Here is a 24386-nt window from a genome sequence, read left to right on the forward strand (position 1 = left end):
TAGAAGGTCTTGACCATGACTATCAGCATCACTTGGGAGGCTGTTAAAAACAGATTCTTAGACCCCCCCTGCCATTAAGTCTGGACAGATTCTAGAAGCCTAACAAGTCCTATAGGTGATTTCAATCTTCAGGAAGATTTGATAAGCAGTGTGTCTCAACTATAGCTGCACAGTAGGGTCACCTGGGGAGTTTTCTTTTTAATATTTTTTATTGATTTATTATTTTGCTGTGCCAGGTCCTAGTTGCGGCACACAGGATCTTCTGTCTTCATTGCTGCATGTGAACTCTTAGTTACAGCATGCGGGATCTAGTTCCCTGAACAGAGATCGAACCTGGGCTCCTGCATTGGAAGCATGGAGTCTTAGCCACTGGATCACTAGGGAAGTCCCCAACTGGGGAACTTTAAAACTACTGGCACTAAATCCTCACCTCAAGCCATGTTCCAATGGGTTTGGTCTGGAGGTGGGGCCCAGGAATTGGTTATCTTACAAGCACCTCAGTGACTCTACTGTGCAGCCAAAGTTAAGAAATCTATGCATTTGTCTACCTCTGAGCTGCTTCACCCAATACAGAAGGCTTTTAACAGATGTGGCTATTTAAATCCAAATTAACTAAAAGCTTAAAATCCTGTTCCCAAGTTGCACTAGCTACATTTGAAGAGCCCTATAGCTACATGTGACTGCTGCTGCTAAGTCACTTCAGTCGTGTCCGACTCTGTGCAACCCCATAGACGGCAGCCCACCAGGCTCCCCCGTCCCTGGGATTCTCCAGGCAAGAACACTGGAATGGGTTGCCATTTCCTTCTCCAATGGATGAAAGTGAAAAGTCAAAGTGAAGTCACTCAGTCGTGTCCGACTCTTAGGGACCCCATGGACTGCAGCCTACCAGGTTCCTCTGTCCATGGGATTTTCCAGGCAAGAGTACTGGAGTGGGGTGCCATTGCCTTCTCCGCTACATGTGACTAGTGGTTACATATTCAGCAACACAGATGCCAGTGCAGAAAGTTCTATTGGTAGCACTGCTCTAGAAAACTGGTCCCCAGATATTCAGAATTCCTACTCACTGCACCATGATGTACCGAAGAATCTGATTTGAGATTGTGTTGCTCAGAGTACCATGAAAGAGTTTGACGAATGTTTGCCTCCCACAGGCCTGGCGTCTCATATCCAGTATCTCATTTGCTTCTTATCAGCTCTGCAAAATAGGCCAGAGTAGGATTATTGCTTCCACTTGATAAACAACCAAGGCTCACAGGAAGAAAGGGATTTGTTTAAGGTCCCACAGCTAGCAGGTGGCAAGGTTAGGAATCAAATCAGAAACCTGGACTTCTAGTTCAGTACTTCCAGTGATGTTTTTCACAAAGGGCCCTTTAGAGACCAACTGGTATGAACACCGTCATTGTATAAACGAAAACACTAAGATCAGAAAGGGAGGGAGACTGCAGATGCACAGCAAACTGATGACAAACTGAAACTGGTAAACTGGTTTTTAGTCTTCAGTGCAGGACCCCATATAAGAGAGCAAGGAGCATGGAGAATGGGGATGGGGAGGAAAAGCGGGATTTCAAGTCCCCACCAGGGACCTCCTGCTTGTAGGTAGTGGTAGAACATCAGGAAGCTAGAAGTCAGGCAAGCTCATTCTCTCCTTCCAGACCCAGAGGAGCTCTTCTTCATCCTCAGGGAGGATTATATGAGATGGCACAGCTGTGCAGCTATTGGCCAGTTCTGCTTCCCTGTCAGATGAGCAACCCCCTGGCCTAGGGGACACTGCATTCAGTTCCCCACTTTAGAGGTGGCAGTGGATGGGACCAATGTCTCCCTCTGTTAAAGTTTCATTTTCATAATTTTTAATTGGAGTATGGTTAGTATATGACATGTTAAAAGCGTACAACATAGTGAATCAAAACTTTTACATATTGTACTCCATTTACAGCTATTATAAGACCATGTGATGCTGTTAGAGCAGGTGCCACAGTGGCCACTGCTGCCCCACCTGGACCACACACACTCCAGGCCCACGGGTCGCCTCTGCATCCCTAGACGCTCTGTTCCCAGATCCTGGCTGTCCTAGACCCAGTGCCAGGCTGTGGTGTGGACTGAGTGGGGCCGGGCATTCGCTCAGATCGGTGAGGTGGTTGTTGCTAGGGCAGACCTCTCTGCCCTGTCTATTGACAGGTCAGCACCCATGTACTCCTCATGAGTGGAGTCTAGGCTCTGCCAGCATTTCTGTCAGTCCCACTGGTTCTCCAGGCAGCCACAAAGGCTTGTCCCTTCTGTGTGGGACCCTAGGACTGGAACGTCCAGTCTGTGGCTCCACCCGCTCACTCCCCAGGATGAGTGTCCACTCGTGTGATCAGATTTCCTTCTCAGTCCCCTCCCAGGGTCACAGGTGCTCACCCAGTGCTTTTCTTCCCGTCCTACCTGATTCTGTGGGAATCTTTTCGTAGCCTTGGTTACACAGGAACTCTTCCAGTTTCCAGATAGAATTCTGAGAGGCTTATTGCACACGTAGATGTGTTTTTGGTGTGTTTGTGGGGGGAGGTGAGCTCTATGTCCTCATACCCAGCTATTTTGTTCAGGCTCCAACTCAGATCTTTATTCCAACCATTCTAACAATCAGTTCAACATGTGTGTACCCATGTCTCTCCCCTTCTCTCCATGGCAGACCCTTCTTTCTCCCCTAAACCCGCCATCCGAGCTTCAGCGATCTTGGTACAGAAGAGTGCGACAAAACCCATTCCAGGAAGTACCGAGTTACCTTATGTCTCTCCTCCACTGGGGAGGAGCCCTCAGCTTCTCTCCAGGGACCTGAACAGCTTATCTTTGTCCACAGACACCTGGCCTTTCAGGTGCTCTGATACTGACGTGTGACGGTGGCCACGTCACTATTCTCTCACTGTGCCTCTTACCTGCCCACCATGCCCCATGCAGAGACAGCACATGGGGCAGCTGATAGACAGTAAAATTTTGTCCCTGCAGCTGGGCCCACCCCCTGATGTCAGCGCCAGGCCCACAGCGATACACGATGTGCTAGGAGAGCCAGGTGGGATGCAGGGAGCACCCTCTGTGTGGAAAAGACCTAGGCCAGGGATGCTGCCATTGATACCTGCCAGGCCAGGAACCCCAGGGTGTGGGGACAGCTACCACCCATGTCCTTGTGTCCCCCTGCACCCTGACCCCTGGCATCCAGGTGTAGAGCAGCGGGTAGAAGCAGGGGTAGGTAACTGTGTGAACCTTGGTGGTTTTGATGCCAAGGCTGCTACTGCTGCTAAGTCGCTTCAGTCGTATCAGACTGTGTGTGACCCATAGACAGCAGCCCACCAGGCTTCCCGTCCCTGGGATTCTCCAGGCAAGAACACTGGAGTGGGTTGCCATTTCCTTCTCCAATGGATGAAAGTGAAAAGTGAAAGTGAATTCGCTCAGTCGTGTCCGACTCTTAGCGACCCCATGGACTGCAGCCTACCAGGCTCCTCCGTCCATGGGATTTTCTAGGAGGTGCCCCTAAAAAGCAGAAAGAACCTTCACCATCACCCTTACACTCTGCCAGCCCATCAGTGCTTTCACTTCTTGTTTCAGCCTCAGGGCCTCACTCCAAGCCTTGGCCTATTCTGACAGGCAGCATTTGAGCCAGCCTTTACTCCAGCCTCAGCCCCAACACCAAGCCTGGGTAAGGCCAGGGCCCATGGGATGCCAGTTCCTGAGAAGTCCAGAACTGCTGGTGAGTCCCTCAGCTCCCAAGACTTACTCAGCAAGGAATGCTGCCCCCAGCAGAGGCTTTGTGTAAAGACCCACTTCCTCTCTCTCCCAGGAAAGCAAGGCCAGATGAATGCAGTATCACGTGTTCTTTTTATTTTCCATAGCTTGCCTGCCCCAGGGTGAAGGTATGACCACAGCTCACCTCTTCACAGCCACCACAGGCTACACGAGGGAAACCCCACCTCCCTCAACCTGCCCCTTCTCCAGCCTGGCCCGGCCCTTCTCAATTAGAACAATGTTTTCTAATTTGCATTCTGCAGCCTGAAGAGCTCAGGTTGGGGGAGAAACTTGGTTAAAGATGTTTAAGAGACGCTGGATTCTTGGCTCCTTCTTTGTGAATTTGCAATGCACATTAGCATATTAAAGGATCTGAAAAGTCCTGCAGTTTGCAGAGCTGTGTAACTTGAGTGAACCTGTGTGGTTAGTTGCTCAGTCATGTCTGACTATTTGCGACCCCATGGACTCTAGCCTGGCAGGCTCCTCTCTATGGGATTCTCCAGCCAAGAATACTGGTGTGGGTTGCCATGCCCTCCTCCAGGGGATCTTCCCAGCCCAAGGATTAAACCCAGGTCTCCTGCATTGTGGGTGGATTCTTAGCTGTCTGAGCCAACAGCAGAGCTGTGTAACTTGAGTGAACTTAGAGTTTCCCAAATTACTTGGCCACCCCTTCTTTTATCGGTTGTGACCATTCACATCCAGAGCTGTCCCCAAGGCTCCTGGATAATGTGTTTGCACAGGTTTGGAGAAGCAGAGTTACATCTGAATACCTAGAAGGAGAAATGGATGAAGCCCAGATGGAGGGGAATGAAGAAAGCGGTCTGGGTTGATGCAGGAAACCTCTGTTCCCATGAGTCGACCTTTCCTACACGCTGGCCCCTGGGGGCTGGGAACCTCAGGCAAGGCCCACTGGATCTTGTGATCTCAGTGTGCCCTCTGCTAAAGCTTGGAAAGAAGCTGCTTGGAGGATCTTTCACAGAAGGGGAGTGAGGTGTATGTGAAGGCATTTAATCAAAATGCTGATACAGAGACGGGATTGTTACTGTCTCCAGATGACCCAGTGCTTCCTGAGAAGAATCTTGAATCCACAGATGGTCAGGCTTGGACAGGCCTGCCGAGGTTAGTTCCTCCAGCCATCCCTCTGCACTGATGGGGAGGCTGAGGGCCAGGATCTACAGGCCTGGGGTCGGGGTGCTAGAAGGGACTGAGTGGACAGCAGGACTGAGAGACTGGTCAGGGTGGGGCAAACAGAGCAAGGAGAAAGACCACGTCTCATACCTGACCTCCTAGACTTCAGGGAGGAAGACAAAGTACGCTCAGATGACAGATGAGCCCCAGTCCTGGCTCTGGGTCCCTCTCCCCGCCTCGGTTTCCTCATCTGCATGGGGATGAGGTTCCAGCTCTGGCTGTTGAGGGTACTTAAATCCACTAGGGGGCACCCGAGTCCTGATGGTGCTGAGGCTGCGGGAGCAGGAAGGTGCCAAGTGAACCCTGCCTGGTCCAGGAGGAGGAGCTCTGGCCTTAGCCCTTGGATGGACCAGACTCTGGGCCTGGGGCCGGTGGCGTGCCCGATGCTCTGCCCAGGGGGCAAGGGACTCCAGTGCCTCCCCACTTTGATTTCACAGCGTGCGGTCTCCACCCTTCCCTGCTGACCCCCCAGCCCCTAGTCTGACCTTCAGACAAGTCTAGAATGGAACAGTGAGTGACTCAAGGGCGGTCTGTTCAGTTGCCCTAACTGGTTTACAGGCTGAGGAAAGGCCAGGCGGGGTGAGGTGGCTGGGGCAAGTTAGGTCACTGAGGAGCTGGCAGCAAAGCTGACAAGTTAGGACCAGGGGTGTGTTCCCTCTTGGTCGGATGCCCAGTGTGGCACGGTTGCCCCTGGGGAAAGCCTCAGTACTCCCTGACCTGAACAGAGAGAAGGGTCGGGGTGGGGCGGGGAACAAAAGGATTCCTCTCGCTTGTCCTCTGCACCGGCTCGAGGGAGGGCGCTGCTCGGGGCCTAAGCAGCCCCCAGGTGATTCTGTGTGGCCCAAGCCCCCAGGGCCTGCTGGGCACACACCCTGGCTCCCCGTGTCACTCCTGCCCTGATCCCCTTCTGGGAAAAGGACAAGAGGCCCCTGCTGCCTTCTCTACTAGGTCCTGGAGAGGAAGCTGTGACCGCAGGCATCCTAGAGGCCCAGGCCCTATGTGGCCAGGAAGGAGACCTCAGTGGGGGTGACAGAGGCCAGAGGGAAGGCAGGGGCAGCGTCAGCCCCGAGGACCCGGTACAGCAGCTCCTCCTTCTCCTGCTGGAGCTGCCGCCGTGATTGCGACTCCTTCTCCAGGGCCTCACGGGCAAGAAGCAGGTCCTCCGAGAGCTGCCTGTGGACACAAAGCCGGCGCTGCCTGAGGGGACCACCTCTCAGGGCCTCCAGCAACTGCAAAGACCAGCCCATTCCTCCAGAAAGCCTGCCCGGTGGCCCCACTTGAAAAGGCAACTCCAGCTGTTGACCAAGGTGGCCCTCAGCTTTGGGTTCAGATCTGCTCCACCTCTAAGAAGTGTAATTCTGCCCCAGGTATTCACTCTGGGCAAACTTGCAAAATGGGAATGCTAACAGGACCGGCTCTCAGAGTCAGTATAATGATCAGGATTAGATGAGATAATATGTTGTCAACAAATTACATCTGACACATGATCTCAGCTGTCATTGACCGACCCCTTACCACTGATTCAGTCATTCTTTTGGCCTCTTGAACCCTAAGCTTCCTGTTCCTTCTTCCTGAACTGGGCTTTCCCATGGAGCCCACTCAGCTGGGATGGGGATAAACAGATATTAATCAGTCCTGCTACTTCTGTTTCCGGGCAGAGCTGGTCCCTTGGGACTCCTGACCCCCAAGCAAAGAGGAGCCAACCTCCTCCCCCAGACAGGCTTGGGCCTCCTGCAGACTCTCCCAACTGGAAATTCACAAAAAATAAGCGGTGGGGTGGGAGGAGCAGGGCATGGGAGCAGCTACCTTGACACAACCATCTGGTTGCGTCCTCTGGCGTGGAGGTCCTCGTTCTCCTGCTGTAGGGTGGTGATCTTCTCCTCCAACAGCAGATTTTTTTCTTTCTATAACAAATCAGAGTGAGCTCAGAAAGCCCCCGGCACAACGTGTACTATCACCTCCCTCTTATCCGTGGCCACCAAAAACACTGATTCACTTTAGACCAAATGTTACATTTCACGAGGCACTAAGATTACTTGGAACAATGCAACTAAGGCGTGAACGCAGGACTGCCAACTTTTCACTTCGCCAGATGAGTATTAAAAAAAGAAGACAGCCACTACCATCTAAAATCTCCATCAGTTCCCAAGAGAAAAAAAATAGTTTGGTTCTCCAAAAGACAGAAATAAATAATGTATATAAATGTAAGTGTATCTGTTATGCTAATCCACAAAAAATGGTTGAACAAAATGGATAAGGGTCCACTGAAATGGTCTAACTTTATGTTGTGCGGCACACAAGAGGCCAGGGAACTTCTTCCAGGACAATGTAACATAATCTGTTTGGATTCAATCCTAAATCCCCCAAGGCCTTCCTTCTGGAGACAAAGCCACCGTGTCCCTGACGCCCACCACTGCCCAGGCCCGTCCTTGCTGACTCTGATTTCCCATATCTGTCTGATTTTTTTTTTTTTTCCGGCATTGACTCCTTCCTCAACCCTTGCCAGACCTGTGACATCTTCCAGGCCCTCCTGGTTAGCCAGGCTACTTGCTCTGGTGTCACCCAAGTGATAGCGTCGCGCATAGTCAAAAAGTACAAGACCAGGATGAGAAGGAGCCACTGCTGGGCCCAGACCAGCCCCAGGGACTCAAGGGCCAGCATGGGCGGCAAGTCAAAGCTGGTGTGGACCAGGCTGGGCCTTCCTCAGAGTATAATCAGTACCTACCCTCTGCACACATGACAGAGGAAATACCCAGAAAGTGGAAGCGTAAGGCTGCCTTCCCCTAGCCCCCTTCCCCATCCCTCATCCCAGCTGCTGCCAGCCACGGACCACTGTCTCCATGAGGATCAGCCGCTTGTCCAGCTCATGGATTCGCTCATTCTTCATCTCGATGACAAAGTGTAAGCTCTCCAGCTCCTGCTCCCAGAACTGGCTGAGGCTCCCGTGCTCCTAGACAGGAACACAGAGTAACCTTAGACCAGCCAGCATGGGGAGGGGAGAGCAGTGGGGAGAGTGGGCTACCTCCCTCCTCCCCATTCTGCCCCCAACGGTGTTTGACAAGTCACCTCCCCTTCTTGGCCTGTGGCAAGTGCTTAACGTGCTGTATCTTACTCTATTCCAACAGTGCCTGCTGCGCCCGCACCATCACGGACGAGGAAACCGTGGTTCACAGAGGTTAAGTTGCTTCTGCTACGTGGTAGGTCTGCTCTTGGCACTTCATTCTGAGTCCAGAGCATGAGCACTTGACCACCCACGTGCTTCTCTCTGATCTTTACGTTCCCCCTTAGTGACATGGGGACACTGTTTCTTCCAGACCCTCATTAAGGTAACAGCATCAGTTCTAGCCCCAACCTGGAAGAGGGACTGGCCTTTCCTGTTGCCCAGACCTGGACCTTTCTGGAGACTGAAGGAGGACAGGCTGTGGGGACTGCCTCCTACCTGGATGTGCTTCTTGTAGTCTCGGCTCAGGATGGACTCCTCTGCCCTCTTCATCTTGGCCTGGAAGGCCTCTATCTGTGCGGTCAGTCTGTCAATGGTCTCCTGGAGGGGGAGCAGACAGGAGATGAGGCAAGCCTGGCTCATAAGGCTGGAGGTGGACTTCCCCACCCCTTGGGGAGGGGTCAGTGTTGGCCTCTTCAGTCTGTCTTTGCTCTACCCAGCACTGCAGGCTTAAGCTACTTCAACCACTGCTCAAAACATACAGCCCCAGCTCTCCATACCCTTGGGGATGATGTCGGTATTCACGGCTGGTGGCAGACTGGCATTCAAAGTACATGCAAGCCAGGCTCAGCATCCTTGCTCTGTCTCTTCTCTCACTGCTCCCTCTACATGCCTTCTCCTGCAGCCAACATCACATCACTCTTGCAGCTGCCAGGTACATGCCTGCCTCCATACTGCTCTCCTGTCAAGGATTTTCCTCCACCTAAACTTTGTCCGTCGCCTCTAGGATAGGGCACCCCCTTACTGGGGCTCACAGACTCCCATCGTTTGGTCCCTGCCTTCCTCTCTGGCCTCCACTGTTTCCCCCTCATGCTCTATACCCAGGTCTCCTGGACTTGTTTCAGTTCCACAGCTACTCTGTACTTTTTCCCCTTTCCTCCATGTGTTTAAACACGTGTTTTTTGTATGTTTGTTTTCTGCTAAGGCACTCTTCCTACCCTTTCTCATCTGAAAAATTCCAACCCACCCTCAGATTCCAGCTTAGACCTCACCCTCTCTAGAAAATCCCTGACCAGTCAATCTGGGTCAGAGGCCTTCCTTCATTCTTCCACAGCTCACTGAGCAGCCACCCTCGGCTCTAATCATACCGTGGCCCCAGGCCCACGACGTCTCCAAGATGCTCCCAACCATCCCTGAAAAAGAGGCCAACCCTCATCTCAGACCAAGACCTCCTGAGCTGACAGCAGGGTGGCCACATCACAGAGACTCACATGGCCCAACCCTTCTCACCTGCAGGGCCGCCTTGGCCTCCTGGAAGGAGTGGGTAAGGGCTTCCTTGTCCTGCTCATAGGAGGCCTGGAGGACTGGAGGAAAAGGAGACGCAGTGAGCTCAGAGCCCTGACACTTCACCCCACAGGGCCAGAGAGCCCAGGTGACCCCTTGGGACCATAGGGGTCACGAGTCTGAGAGTGCTTGTATTCATCTTTCTATCTCATGGGCTTGGGGCTGAACTAGAACTATAGCAGATATTTAATAGAAGCTCATGGAAAGGGAAACAAATGAGATCCTGGGAAGATCTTGCATCCTGCCTCCTCTACAAAGTTCCTTTCGGAAAATTCCAACCTTGTCTCAATTGAAAGAAGACAAGAGGGAAATGACCAGTCACTGGGTGGGATGGGAAACAGGACAGAGAACAGGAAAGTGTAATACAGCCGAAAGCCCAGGGATGCAAGGGGCCTGGGTCATAGCGGCAGTGACACAAGGAAGAGAATGCTCAGTAATATAAATGTGATAGAGCTATCAAAATGGATAAGGTCAGCTCTAGAAAAACTATATAAATTGTTATAAAAACGAATTTAAAACTTTTTGATAAATTATGGGACAGGTAATTTGCCAAGACAGGTTCGGTTCCAAGTAAGATGAAGGGAGCACATGCCATCCGGTCTCCTGAATTTAGCTATAAAACCAGGACAGAATGAATGGCACAACTATTTTCAGACTCTGAACAGTAAATTGTGGCAGGCAGACTGGGCAAGAAGATCAGAATTCAAAGCACTGCTCAACCAAGGTATTTATATAATTTAAACAGGACCCAGAATCTGATGTATTCAAATACTCAAAATGTTCAGAATGCAATACAAAATTGCTCAGCATACAAATCCAAAATTCCCCAGGTGACAACTCTAAATATTCAGCATACAAAGTGGGAAAATCTCATCTCTCCTGAGAAAAGACATTGAACAGATGCCAACACTGAGGTGCCACAGATTTCGTCCTCCAGGGGATCTCCCTGACCCAGGAATCAAAGCCAGGTCTTCTGCATTGCAGGCAGATTCTTTACTGACTGAGCTACAAGGGAAGCCCGTTGGAATTATGAAGGGACCTTAAGGAAGCCACTATATATATAAGGAAGCCCTGAAACAAAGGTGAAAAAACCTTTGAAAACAAAGGTTGAAAACAAAGAATGAAAAATTAGAAAGTGTAACCAAACATTAACACCAGGAGGGAATTTTAGAACAACAACAACAAAAAATGAAGTGAAAACTCACTTGGGGGGCTCAATAGAGGAACAGAGATGACATAAAAAAGAGTCTGTTGGTGATGAATTCTTTTAGTGTTTCTTCATCTAGAATGTCTCTATTTCACCTTCTTTCCCAAAGAACATTTTTTTCTGAAGATAGGATTCTTGATTTACAGTTCTTTTATTTTAGCACTTTTAAAATGTTCTTATTCCTTGTAGCCTCCAAGCTTTCTAATGAGAAATCCACAATTCATTCAAACTTATTTCTTCTACGTAATGCACCATTTTTCTTTGGTTCTGTTCCAGATTTTTTTGTCATTAGTTTAAAAAAAGAGATATGTTTGAGTGTGGATTTTCTTGGGCTTGCTTTGGGGTTCAATACACATCTTTCACCTGTAGGATGATTTTTTGCCAAATCTGGGAAGCGTCCAACCATTCCTTCTTCGAATAGTTTTTCTGCACCGCATCCTTTCTGAGTCTGACACAAATGTCAGACATCTTAGGATTATTTTACGGATACCTGAGGCTCTGTCCATTTTTTTTTCCAGTATCTTTCTGGCTTTTGTTCAGATTTATGGTAATTTCTATGGATCTTCAAAAGTTCACTAGCTCATTTTAATCCCTAGAAGATACCTACATTAAATATGTCACAGGTAGGTTAAAAGTAAAAGAATGAAAAAGCAACATTTAAGAATAAGGAAGATTTTCAGGGATGAAGAAGTACATTACATCATGATAAAGGGGTCTATCCTCCAGGAAGACATAACAACCTTAAATATCTATACAAGTATAGTTATTCTTCAAATTACATGAAGCAAAAACCGACAGAACTGAAAGGAGAAACAGACAAATACACAAGTACAGTTAAGACTTAAACATTCCTCAATACTCGATAGAAAACATAGGCAGACAATCAGTAAGAATATAGACCTGAACAATACTGCCAACTTGTTTTAACTGATTAATTTATAAAGTACTCAACAGCAGAATACACATTCTTTCTGAGGGCACATGAAGCATTCATAAGATAGACCATATCTTGAATCATAAAATAAGCTGTAACAAGTTAAAAAAGGAATGAACTATAAACTATGTTCTCTGACTGCAAAGGAATCAAACTGGATACCGGTAACAAAAAGAGAACTGGAAAACGTCCAAACACTTAGAAGGAAATACCCTTCTAAATTGTCAACGAGCTAAAGAGGACGTCTTGAGGGAGATTAGAAGAAATTTTGAACTGAACAAAAAACGTCAGTTTCTAGGATGCAGATAATGCAGTGCTTAGGGGGAAATTTTTAGCATTAAGGGCTTACGTTAGAAAAGTGAAAGTCGCTCAGTCATGTCCAACTCTTTGTGATCCCATGGACTATACAATCCATGGAATTCTCCAGGCCAGAATACTGGAATGGGTAGTCTTTCCATTCTCCAGGGGATCTTCCAAACCCAAGGATAGAACCCAGGTCTCCCATATTACAGGCAGATTCTTTACTAGCTGACCCACCAGGGAAGCCCATTGAAGTTAAATTTGTACTTAAATACTGCCTAGAAAAGAAATGGCCAAGCATGTCTTTTCTTGTGTTTATCTGGTGTATCCTCCATGGTCAAATATCTGTTTAAATCTTTAGGTTTCTCTGAAAAATTCTACTGAATATTTTAAAATGATATACTGCAACTCTCTATAATCTCTTTCAGAAATAGAAGAGGAAGGGACATTTCCCAGCTCGTTCCATGAGGCAAGCTTTGCCCTGATACTACAACCAGACAGATGGTACAAGAAAACTATAGACCAGTAGCCCTTATAAACACAGACAAAAATCTTCAATTAAATATTAGAAAATCAAGTTCAGCAACATATAAAAATACCGAGAGGTTTTGTTAATGCAAGTTCAAAAATTGAAGGCTCAAATTAATGTAACCTACCATGTTAACAGTATAAAAAAGGAAAATCACATGATTATATGGATCATGGATCTAAATGTAAAACTTAAAGCCATATAATTTTTGGAAGAAAAGAGAGAAGATCTTTGTTACCTAGAGTTCAGCAAAGAGTTCTTAGACATGATACCAACAGCATAATTGATCAAAGAAAAAATGACCTAGAATTTATTAAAATTAAAGGCTTTGCTTTGTGAAAACCATTAATGAGAGAATGAAAAAACAAACAAACCTTAAACACACACACATGGACTAGGAGAATATATCTGTAAATACAAAGGACCTGTATCCAAAATACATAAAGATCTCTCAAAACTCAACAGTAAGAACAAAACAGGCTAATTAGATACGTAGGACTTGAACAGACATTCTGCCAAAGAGGTTATACAGACAGCAAATAAACCCAAGAAAAGATGCTCAACATGATTAATCATTATCGAGATGTAAATTATACCCACAATGAGATATCACTACCTATTTATTAGAGCAGCAAAAAAATAAAGTCTTGACAAGTGTCAGTGAAAAGGAACAGTGGAACTCACTCATCACTGATGGGAAGGTAAAATGACAGTCCCTTAGGAAAGCAGTTTAGTCGATTCTCACAAAGCTGAATATACATGTACCACATGACCTATCCATCCCACTCCTAGATATTTACCCAAGAAACTTAAGAACACACAGAAACCTTACACAAATGTTGAGGAGAGCACTATTCATAATTACCTCCAGTTGGAAATGACCTGTCCCCACTTGGACAAGGGGAGGAGTGAACAATGGATCACAATTCAGCCACGAAATAGGAGGCATTCCTGATATAACCAGTCACTTAGATGACTCTCAAATGCACCATGATGAGGGAAAGAAGCCAGTGTTAAATATTATATTGTATTATTTTGTTTCTGTAATAATCTTAAAAAGACAAAACCATGAGTGGAGAACAGATCAGTATTTCCCAGGGGTTAGGGTGGGAGAGGATGTGAATACAAATGGGCAGCCTGAGAGTATTTTGGGGGTGATGGGACTGTTTAATATTGGATTATGGTGGTGGCTGCATTAATCTATATATGTGTTAAAGTTTATGAAACTACATCAGAAAGTCCATTTGAATGTATAATAATTAAAAAACAAAAATAGAAAATAAAAGACAATAAAGTGTCATCAAGTGTTAAAAAAACCACCACTAGCCTTTCCCAGTTACACTTCCCCCATGGTATATTTCTAGTCATTTATTTAATTTTCACTTTGTTGTTGTCATTTAGTCACTAAGTTGTGTCTGACTCTTTTGTAACCCCATGGACTATAGCCCACCAGGCTCCTGTGTCTGCGGGATTTCCCAGGCAAGAATATTAGAGTGGGTTGCCATTTCCTTCTCCAGGGGAATCCTTCTAACCCAGGGATCGAACCGCATCTCCTGCATTGGCAGGTGAATTCTCTACCACTGAGCCACCAGGCAGGCCTTAAGCAGCACCTAACAGGTGCCAAGCAACTGAAAAATAACTATGAAAGAATTCTGACTGTTGGGAAGAACACAAGACAGGCAGTCCCTTCCCCTCTGGGTTTTTACAATAGGAAAATTGTCTTATTAATATCTTTATAACACTAAAACTAGTATCAAGTCAATGCTCTGCTTGGAGAAGAAAGCTGTTTTCCCATAATAGCTTTGAGAAGGAGGGAAGGACTTTAGAGATATAGATACTGAAATGAGATTCAAAGTAAGTTTCAGAGATACTGTAGAAAGTGAACTGAGGTCAACTGAGAGGCCCAGTTTCACAGGGTACATTAGTACCCTTCAAATTCCCAGGGCAAAGGCTTCAGTTCTATTTCAAAACGTTTTATGCTAATGTTGCAATATGTTTCAAGATTCCTAAAATTGTTCAGACCTCTGTTCTAGTTATTCCATTTCTGGAAATCTAAGGATATAATGTAAAATATGGGCACATCTTTAGGCAAAACACATTTAGTGCAGTATTACTTAAACAGTAGTTAAAATCTTTATGTCTAGACTCACAGGAAATAAGGAAAACCATGTGTGCAGTGGTCTAGACTTTACACACATTTTAGCAGCAGACGAAGTACTTGCAAAGATGTTTGTCACAATGTTAAATAAAAAGAACGGTATATACATTTTACATATAAAATAATCTTAACTGTGTTTTTAAAAGATAAAAAATTCTGGGGGAAAGTCATAAAAATACTGATGATGAAAAAAAATTGGTATCACTTTTTTGAGGTAAATTTCAATAGCATCAAAAATCTAGATAACCTTCCCCAAAGAAGCTATACAAATAATCAACATGCACATGAGAAGATGCTCAGCAAAATTAGTCATTAGGGAAATACAAGTCAAAACCACAGTGAGATACCACTTTGCACTCACTAGGATGGCAATAATAAGAAGAACAACAATGACGAGCATTGGCAAGGATGTGGTACAACTGGAACTCTTGTGCATTGCTGTTGGAACTGAAAAATGGTACAGCTACTATGGAAAACAGTTTGGTGGATTCTCAAAAAGTTAAGCATAGAATTACCAAATGACCCAGCAGTTCTGCTCCTGGGGGTACAGCCAGGGGAACTGAAAGCAGGTGATCAACCAGGGGCTTGTACTGAAGGCATTTGTTCACAGCCCATCCATCAGCAGATGAATGGATAAGAGAGAGTGTGGGGTGCCTAGGCAATGGAATATTACATGCCACAAAAAGGAATGGAATAAATTTTTTAAATGGTGTTGGGGAAAGGAATGGAGTGTCCATGCACACTGCAGCATGGATGAGCTTTATGCTGGGTGAAGGAAGCCAGCTGTGGGGGCTGTGGGATTCCATTCACATGAGTGTCTGGAGTGGGCAAAGTCATGAGACTCAGAGCAGATTGGTAGTTGCTGGGGGGCTGGAAGGGTGAGTGTGGGGTTGGGGAGTGACTGCTTAGTGGGTATGGAGTTTGCTTTTAGGATGGGAGAGCTCTGAAAGGGTACAGTGGTGATGGTTTCAGGGGACTGTGACTAGACAAAATGTCACTAATGGTAAATTTTATGTTTATTTTACCAAAATAAAAGATATTTGTACATAAACTTTGTCATACCAACCCTACTGGAATGTTTTTCTAATGATAAAATCATGAATGTGGCAAAGATTTTACAAAATGGGGTTCACTGTGTATCACTGATGTTATAAGCAATGGTAAAAGTTTGAACTTGCTGAAATGCCTAACCCAAGGGGCTAGTTAAAAGAACAAGGGAACACACTGGAATGCTATGTAGTTACTAAAAGTTGTGCTACAGGAGTTTGATGACAAGATGTTAATACAATGCACAGTGAAAAATCAATTTATCTCCTCCCCCAAAGTAGGTGTGTGTATAGATGTATATTCTAGGTAAATACACACTAAAGAAGTACAAGGGATCTATATCAAAGGGGTAACAGTGACTAGTTCTGGGTGGAATTACACACAATTTTAATTTTCTCAGTAATAAAACAATAAATGCTAATAAATACTTGCTAAGTATCTTGCAAAATATCAGGGACTGTTCTAGATTCTTTCACTATCTGCCTTTCTTTCTGTCTATCTATCCATCTGTAAATTAAATTGTTTGACTCTGTAAAAGACCCTATGAATAAGAGTTAACTGACTTCTTCAAGGTTACACAGGTGATAAGTGGTGAAGCTGGGATTCAAACCCTGAGACCATGGCTGCAGAGCCTGAGCTCCAGCCATTACAAGATCATCTTTTTAATCCATACATTCTAAATTTTTTATGATAAGCATTATCACATATAAAAGGAAAGAAAGGTATTTGAAAAAAATAGTCAACCTAAGTATATGCCAAAGCCTTTGACTGTGTGGATCACAATAAGCTGTGGAAAATTCTGAAAGAGATGGGAATACCAGACCACCTGAGAAACCTGTATGCAGGTCAGGAAGCAACAATTAGAACCGGACATGGAACAACAGACTGGTTCCAAATAGGAAAAGGAGTACATCAAGGCTGTATATTGTCACCCTGCTTATTTAACTTATATGCAGAGTACATCATGAGAAATGCTGGGCTTGAAGAGGCACAAGCTGGAATCAAGATTGGTGGGAGAAATATCAATAACCTCAGATATGCAGATGACACCACCCTTATGGCAGAAAGTGAAGAAGAACTCAAAACCTCTTGATGAAAGTGAAAGACCAGAGTGGAAAAGTTGGCTTAAAGCTCACCATTCAGAAAACTAAGATCATGGCATCTGGTCCCATCACTTCATGGGAAATAGATGGGGAAACAGTGGAAATAGTGTCAGACTTTATTTTTGGGGGCTCCGAAATCACTGCAGATGGTGATTGCAGCCATGAAATTAAAAGACACTTTCTCCTTGGAAGGAAAGTTATGACCAACCTAGATAGCATATTCAAAAGCAGAGACATTACTTTGCCAACAAAGGTCCGTCTAGTCAAGGCTATGGTTTTTCTAGTGGTCATGTATGGATGTGAGAGTTGGACTGTGAAGAAAGCTGAGTGTCGAAGAATTGATGTTTTTGAACTGTGGTGCTGGAGAAGACTCTTGAGAGTCCCTTGGAGTGCAAGGAGATCCAACCAGTCCATCCTAAAGGAGACCAGTCCTGGGTGTTCATTGGAAGGACTGATGCTAAAGCTGAAACTCCAATACTTTGACCACCTGAATGGAAGAGTTGACTCATTGGAAAAGACTCTGAGGCTGGGAGGGATTGGGGGCAGGAGGAGAAGGGGACGACAGAGGATGAGATGGCTGGATGGTATCACTGACTCGATACACATGAATTTGGGTGAACTCCAGGAGTTGGTGATGGACAGGGAGGCCTGGCGTGCTGCAGTTCATGGGGTCACAAAGAGTCAGACACAACTAAGCAACTGAACTGAACTAAACTGAGGCATAGAGCTGTCGTCATTGTGGGGAAGAAACATGGGTATTTAAATATTCTCCTATTTGTCTAGGTTTTCCAACTTTCCTATAATGAATACAGATTGTTTCTTAAAATGGAAAGGAAAAACACCTCTCAACTAAGGTAAAACAAAGCATGGGGTCAAATATTGTAAGCCTGAAAGGACAAGTCTTAGGACCCTGCAGACTCCAGTCCTGAAGTGACAATTGCTTAGGGACCAGAGGTGGGTGGGAGGGGAAAATGGGAGTCCCACGTGAGCTCGGCAGGTGGAACAGAAGGAGTCTGGTCCACAGCCTTCCAAGTGCATCTTGTCCTTACCTCGCAGGGCCTCCACATGCTCTCCCTCTAGGACTTTTCGCTGTTCATTCAGTTTCTCTCCAAGTTCTAGCTCCCTCTCCTTCTCCACCTGGAGGCAGAGGGTCCCGAGCAGAATGAGATTCAGTAGGTTCAGGGCAGCCTGACTTATCCACTTACCACCCCTGGAGCCTTTTGGAGGTTGGTGATCAGAGTCCCCCCAGCCCCAGTGATCTGAGTGATGGAAATAATGCGTACATTCCTATGAGGGCGCAGAGAGGGCACAAGGCCTCCAAGACATAGCTGATGTGACTGACTTCTCCCTCTTTAGGGCTTAAGAGGGGGCTTCCAGAGATTTACCATGTGGAAAGAGATTTTGGAGTCTTCTAATCCTGATGCCATTGAAGGCAGAAAGACCTTTGCTATGTTGGTGGTTCCCCACTTTTATTGCATAGAATAAATAAAATGAATTATATGCCCACAGTTACAAATATTTGTTCAACAGATATAGGACTCTTTTCTGGGCAAAAGGAGTAAGAGATACTTGCAACAATGATAAAACCAAAAGTTGGCCTTGCTCTGGAATTTAATGAAGTTAGTGGAGCAGGAGGAAAAGAAACAGCTTGGGACTTACCTGCTGCGCCCATTTCTTCTTGTCCTCTTCATGTTGCTGGAGGATTCTGGTGATAGCCTTCTGGTGCTGCTCAGCCTCCTCAGATGCACATACATGGTCAGTTGTGGCTATAGGTGAGGGAGAAAAAAATCACAGAGTGGAGGTTGGGTCCAGGCCCAATGGAGAGGGTGTGGGAGGCAGGAGCTACGGTGTGGGGAGCCTGCTTTCCCCCTCAAAAATGGTTTCAGTTGGGGGATCAACTTCTAGAGGCAGCTCCTTAAATCTCCCTGCCTTTGGAGACCCTCCTTCATGAAGTGGAGGAGCCAGAGGCCTCATCTTGCCCGTAAGATCTACAGGAGAGCAGGTGACTCACTGAACACATTCAGCCTATAAAGGTGCTGTTTGCTCCATCCAGTGTCTAAATTAAAAAAACAGTGGCTGACTTAATAACTGGGCAGCTTTGACTTAATCCTACAGATTTCCAGCTTTTTTTAAAAGTCCTGATCTAAGCTTTCATTTATTTATTTGTTGTCTGTATTGCTGTGTGGGCTTTCTCTAGGCGTGGCGCGCAGGGGCTAAGGCCTAGTTGCAGTGCAGGGGCCTCTCACTGTGGTGGCTCCTCTCCCTTGTGGAGCAGGGGCTCCAGGGCACACGGCTTTCAGCAGTTGTGGCAAGAGGGATCTTAGTTCCCAGACCAGGGATCAAACCTGCGTCCCCTGTATTGGCAGGTTGATTATTAACCACTGGACCAACAGGGAAGTCCTCCAACTCTTCTTGAAGAAGCCAAAGAAGTAGCAGTGTGTGATTCAGTGTCCAGCAGAAGCTGGCCTGAGGAACAGCGGCCTCCCCCTCCATCCAGGATGTGGTTCTGCTGTGCACCACCGTCCTCACCTCTCGTCTCCTCACTAAGGGGCTATTTGGGCACTGTGTCTGTGTGACACCTCACAGCGCAGAAAGGCTGCTGTGAGCAGGAAGAAGACCTTGAAAACAGGAAATCTAGCCATTGATGAGGGAAACTGCGAAACAGGCCTGGTGATGTCACTCTGGTGAGTCCAGCAGGCTCTGGGTCTCACCTAAGGTGGGGATCCACCCTCTCCGGGCCTCTGTTACCTAATACATTAAATCAGGATAATAGTAATACCTACCTCATAGGGCTATTGAGATGATTAAGTCAGAAAACAACGGTGATGAAAATAACAACAGCATGTAAAGAATGTGGAGACTAAACAAAAACAACAATAACAAAGGATACCAGGAGCTTATTATGCTCAGAAACATGCCCAGATCTGCTCCAAGTGTCTCCCAGGTATTACTCACTGAATCCTCAGAGCTACCCAGAGCGGTGCGTACTGTGATTATTCCCATTTCACGGATGAGGAAGCTGAGGGACAAAGAAATTATGCAACCTGTCCAAGATTACCCAGCTCACAACTGGGGTAAGGGGCTGTGAACCTGCACAAGCTGATTTCACAGCAAACACTCTGAACTACCATGTTGTTCTGTCTGCTCATGCATCAAAGCAGTAAGTGTACTGACACAGGGAGGCAACCTAAGGATCTTCAACATATGAACGAATAAATAAGATGTACAACAAAAAACGTCTACACATACAAAGGGGCGTTACTCAGCCATAGAAAAGAATTAAATGCTGCTATTTGCAACAACATGGATGGACCTAGAGGGTATTATGCTTAGCACACTAAGTCAGAGAAAGACTAATACTCTAGGTAATCACCTATTTGTGGAATCTAACAACTACAACAAACAAATGAATAAAAAACTAAAGGCAGTAGGTGTAGCGCCAGGCATTTGGACGTGCTCAAGGAGTGCTCTTTAGGACTTCCCTGGTGGTCCAGTGGTTAAGCTTTCACACTTCCACTGCAGGGGCACAGGTCTGATCCCTAGTCGGGGAACTAAGATCCTGTGTGTTGCATGATGTGGCAAAAAAATGTTCTTCATTGTTCTCTAAATGTTTCTCAGGGCTCATGACAGCATTGGAGGCTTAGATTAGCATTGTTATAAATGTAGCAATAATATTATTATAGAATTTCATAGGCCAGGTTGGTTACAAGGTACAGTGAGAAGTGTGAAGACAGAGGCTGTGGTCAGTCCATCAGATAGGAGCCCTGGGTGTGGGGGAGGGGGGCTGAGAGGAGGCAGTGGTCATGATCATGGAGTTCCAGGCTCTCATAAACCATTTGGCTCAAGATCTCAAATATTGGTCAGCAGTACCAAACTGGTCCCAACTTGTGTGCGGGGTGCTACTTACTACAGGGACTTACCATCACTAACAATGCAGACTGTGGCTCAGATCATGAACTCCTCGTTGCCAAATTCAGACTGAAATTGAAGAAAGTAGGGAAAACCAGTAGACCATTCAGGTATGACCTATATCAAATCCCTTATGATTAGATAATGGAAGTGAAAAATAGATTTAAGGGACTAGATCTGATAGACAGAGTGCCTGATGAACTATGGATGGACATTGTATGGACATGACATTGTATAGAAGACAGGGATCAAGACCATCCCCAAGAAAAAGAAATGCAAAAAAGCAAAATGGCTGTCTGAGGAGGCTTTACAAATAAAATAGCTGTGAAAAGAAGACAAGCGAAAAGCAAAGGAGAAAAGGAAAGATATACACATTTGAATGCAGAGTTCCAAAGAATAGCAAGGAGAGATAAGAAAGCCTTCCACAGTGATCAGTGCAAAGAAATAAAGCAAAACAATAGAATGGGAAAGACTAGAGATCTCTTCAAGAAAATTAGAGATGCTGAGGGAACGTTTCATGCAAAGATGGGCTGAATAAAGGACAGAAATGGTATGGACCTAATCGAAGCAAAAGATATTAAGAAGAGGTGGCAAAAATACACAGAAGAACTATACAAAAAAGATCTTCACAACCCAGATAATCACGATGGTGTGATCACTCACCTAGAGCCAGACATCCTGGAATGTGAAGTTGAGTGGGCCTTAGGAAGCATCACTATGAACAAAGCTAGGGGAGGGGATGGAATTCCAGTTGCACTATTTCAAATCCTAAAAGATGATGCTGTGAAAGTGCTGCACTCCATATGCCAGCAAATTTGGAAAACTCAGCAGTGGCCACAGGACTGGAAAAGGTCAGTTTTCATTCCAGTCCCAAAGAAACACAATGGCAAAGAATATTCAAACTACTGCACAATTGCACTCATCTCACACGCTAGTAAAGTAATGCTCAAAATTCTCCAAGCCAGGCTTCAACAATACATGAACTGTGAACTTCCAGATGTTCAAGCTGGTTTTAGAAAAGGCAGAGGAACCAGAGATCAAATTGCCAACATCCGCTGGATCATTGAAAAAGCAAGAGAGTTCCGAGAAAAACATCTATTTCTGCTTTGTTGACTATGCCAAAGCCTTTGACTGTGTGGATCACAATAAACTGTGGAAAATTCTTTAAAAGATGGGAATACCAGACCACCTAACCTGCCTCTTGAGAAATCTATGCAGGTCAGGAAGCAACAATTAGAACTGGACATGGAACAACAGACTGGTTCCAAATAGGAAAAGGAGTATGTCAAGGCTGTATATTGTCACCCTGCTTATTTAACTTATATGCAGAGTACATCATGAGAAATGCTGGCTAGATGAAGCACAAGTTGGAATCAAGATTGATGGGAGAAATATCGATAACCTCAGATATGCAGATGACACCACCCTTATGGCAGAAAGTGAAGAAGAACTCAAGAGCCTCTTGATGAAAGTGAAAGAGGAGAGTGAAAAAGTTGGCTTAAAGCTCAGCATTCAGAAAACTGAGATCATGGCATCTGGTCCCATCACTTAATGGCAAATAGATGGGGAAACAGTGGCAGACTTTACTTTGATTTTGCACCAAAATCACTGCAGATGGTGACTGCAGCCATGAAATTAAAAGATGCTTACTCCTTGGAAGGAAAGTTATGACCAACCTAGACAGCATATTAAAAAGCAGAGACATTACTTTGCCAACAAAGGTCCATCTAGTCAAAGCTATGGTTTTTCCTGTAGTCATGTATGGATGTGAGAGTTGGACTATAAAGAAACCCAAGCGCTGAAGAATTGATGCTTTTGAACTGTGGTATTGGAGCAAGACTCTTGAGAGTCCCTTGGACTGCAAGGCGATCCAACCAGTCCATCCTAAAGGAAATCAGTCCTGAATATTCATTGGAAGGACTGATATTGAGGCTGAAACTGCAATACTTTGGCCACCTGATGCAAAGAACTGACTCATTGGAAAACACCCTGATGCTGGGAAAGATTGAAGGTGGGAGGAGAAGGGGACGACAGAGGATGAGACGGTTGGATGGCATTACCGACGTGATGGACATGAGTTTGAGTAAGCTCCAGGACTTGGTGATGGGCAGGGAAGCCTGGCGTGCTGCAGTCCATGGGCTCACAAAGAGCTGGACATGACCGAGCAACTGAACTAGCCAGCTAACTAACAATGCAGAGTCTTCAGCCCCACTCCTAGAGATCCTAATTTAGTTGGTCTGTGGTGGGGCCTCAGAATTGGTATTTTTGAAAATCCACTCCAGGTAATTCTTATGTATAGTCAGATTGGAGAACATCTAAATTCTGACCCAGTTGCTTATCTGGTACTTTAACTTCATCTGCAATATCCTGATAGTCTCCAGGTGGTAATTAAACACTTTCAGAGATGGAGAGCGCATTCTATCAGTAGCTCTGATGACTTTAAACCATCAACCAGACAAAAAAAATTCCTTTGAGACTGAACTGAATTCTGCCAGTGTGTTTGGCTACATTCGGGCCGTGGTACTGACTTCTGGGTCACACTGAACAAGACTCATCTTTCTTCTCTGTGAGTCACTTGGAGAGAACTGTTGTGTTTTATCGCAACATCTTCTGTTTCTTTACCTGTTCCTTAAAGGACATGGTTTCCAGATTCCTCATCAACCTGATTCTTCTTCACTGTACTCTCTCCTTTTCCAGATTTTTCTGAAAATGTACTTTTCAGAAATAAACTCAGCACTCCAGGTGTGGTAGCAATAGCCAGGATCAGGGAAGAACTATCACCTCCCTGATCTTAGAAATGATACTCCTATTAAAGTAACCGAAGTAAAATCTCAGGAAATAATTAAATAGCCATATCGTGTTTGTTGATTATAAAGTAGGAAGCCTCACAGATGTCAGAGAGGGCATTTATAGGGCTGACTACTCACCTGTGTCACCATTGAGGGGACCCAGTTCCTGAGGCTCTGGTTTGGGAGGCTGATCTGGTCTTTGGCGCCTCTGGAAGAAATGAGATAACAGTGAGGATGAAGGTCGGAGGTGAGTGTGAGGATAGACGCTATGGTAATCCTTCCAAAGGCAGGATAGGAATTCCGGTTGTGCCAGCCCCTGCACTACGCCCAGTTCCCTTAGGCTTTCTTCCTCACAGTCCCAAGGCAGCACCCGCTCTGTGGGGAAGGGGTTCTCAGACAGGATTTCATCTTGACCAGGGAACCCTCAGCGGGGAGCTTGATGCTGGTTGACGTCTCCTTAGATTCTTGTACTTTGGCTCGGCTACCAACCATGGGCCCCTCCCTGCCCTTATCTTCCTTCTCCATGGACTTGGCCAGACGTTATGCTATTCCCCTCATCCCAGTTATGGCCTTTAAGTGTCTAAAACTTCCCAACCCCCAGTTTAGAGACAATTCCCCTTCCTCCTCAGGGCCCTTGGCTACCACAACTTTCAGCAAGTTCGCTGTAGTGAAGCCAGAGCATCACACGTCAAGCCGTGGTTTTACTATGCTTCTTCTCTGCTAGAAGGGCTGTTTCCCCAACTATATGGAGGTGGCAGTATATAATGTGACAGCTGGAGGTGAAATACTGCAGCGAGGTCATACCAGGCACTATCTCAGCTAATCTTCAGAAGAACCCCGGAAATGTGTATGTCCCCCAATTTAAAAATAAGAAGGCTGAGGCAAAAGAGGATTCCATCAAGGCAGATCAGGGGACATCTGGCAGAGTCAAGTATTTGACCCATACCTAGTAAGCACTTTAACCT

General features: G+C 45.8%; 1 protein-coding gene across 1 annotated transcript in view; it reads right to left on the reverse strand.

Moving 5' to 3' along the window:
- Positions 1-3827: 3827 nt before the first annotated feature.
- Positions 3828-24386, reverse strand: part of CCDC69 (coiled-coil domain containing 69) — a 35432-nt gene continuing 14873 nt past the window's right edge. Inside the window, 8 exon segments of the mRNA NM_001206624.1 lie at positions 3828-6114; positions 6748-6845; positions 7772-7891; positions 8381-8482; positions 9392-9465; positions 17773-17860; positions 18383-18489; positions 23560-23629. Coding sequence (NP_001193553.1) covers positions 5937-6114; positions 6748-6845; positions 7772-7891; positions 8381-8482; positions 9392-9465; positions 17773-17860; positions 18383-18489; positions 23560-23629 — 837 coding nt within the window. The 3' untranslated portion in view covers positions 3828-5936.

Source organism: Bos taurus, chromosome 7 (assembly GCF_002263795.3).
Source record: "Bos taurus isolate L1 Dominette 01449 registration number 42190680 breed Hereford chromosome 7, ARS-UCD2.0, whole genome shotgun sequence".
Lineage (NCBI taxonomy): Eukaryota > Metazoa > Chordata > Mammalia > Artiodactyla > Bovidae > Bos > Bos taurus.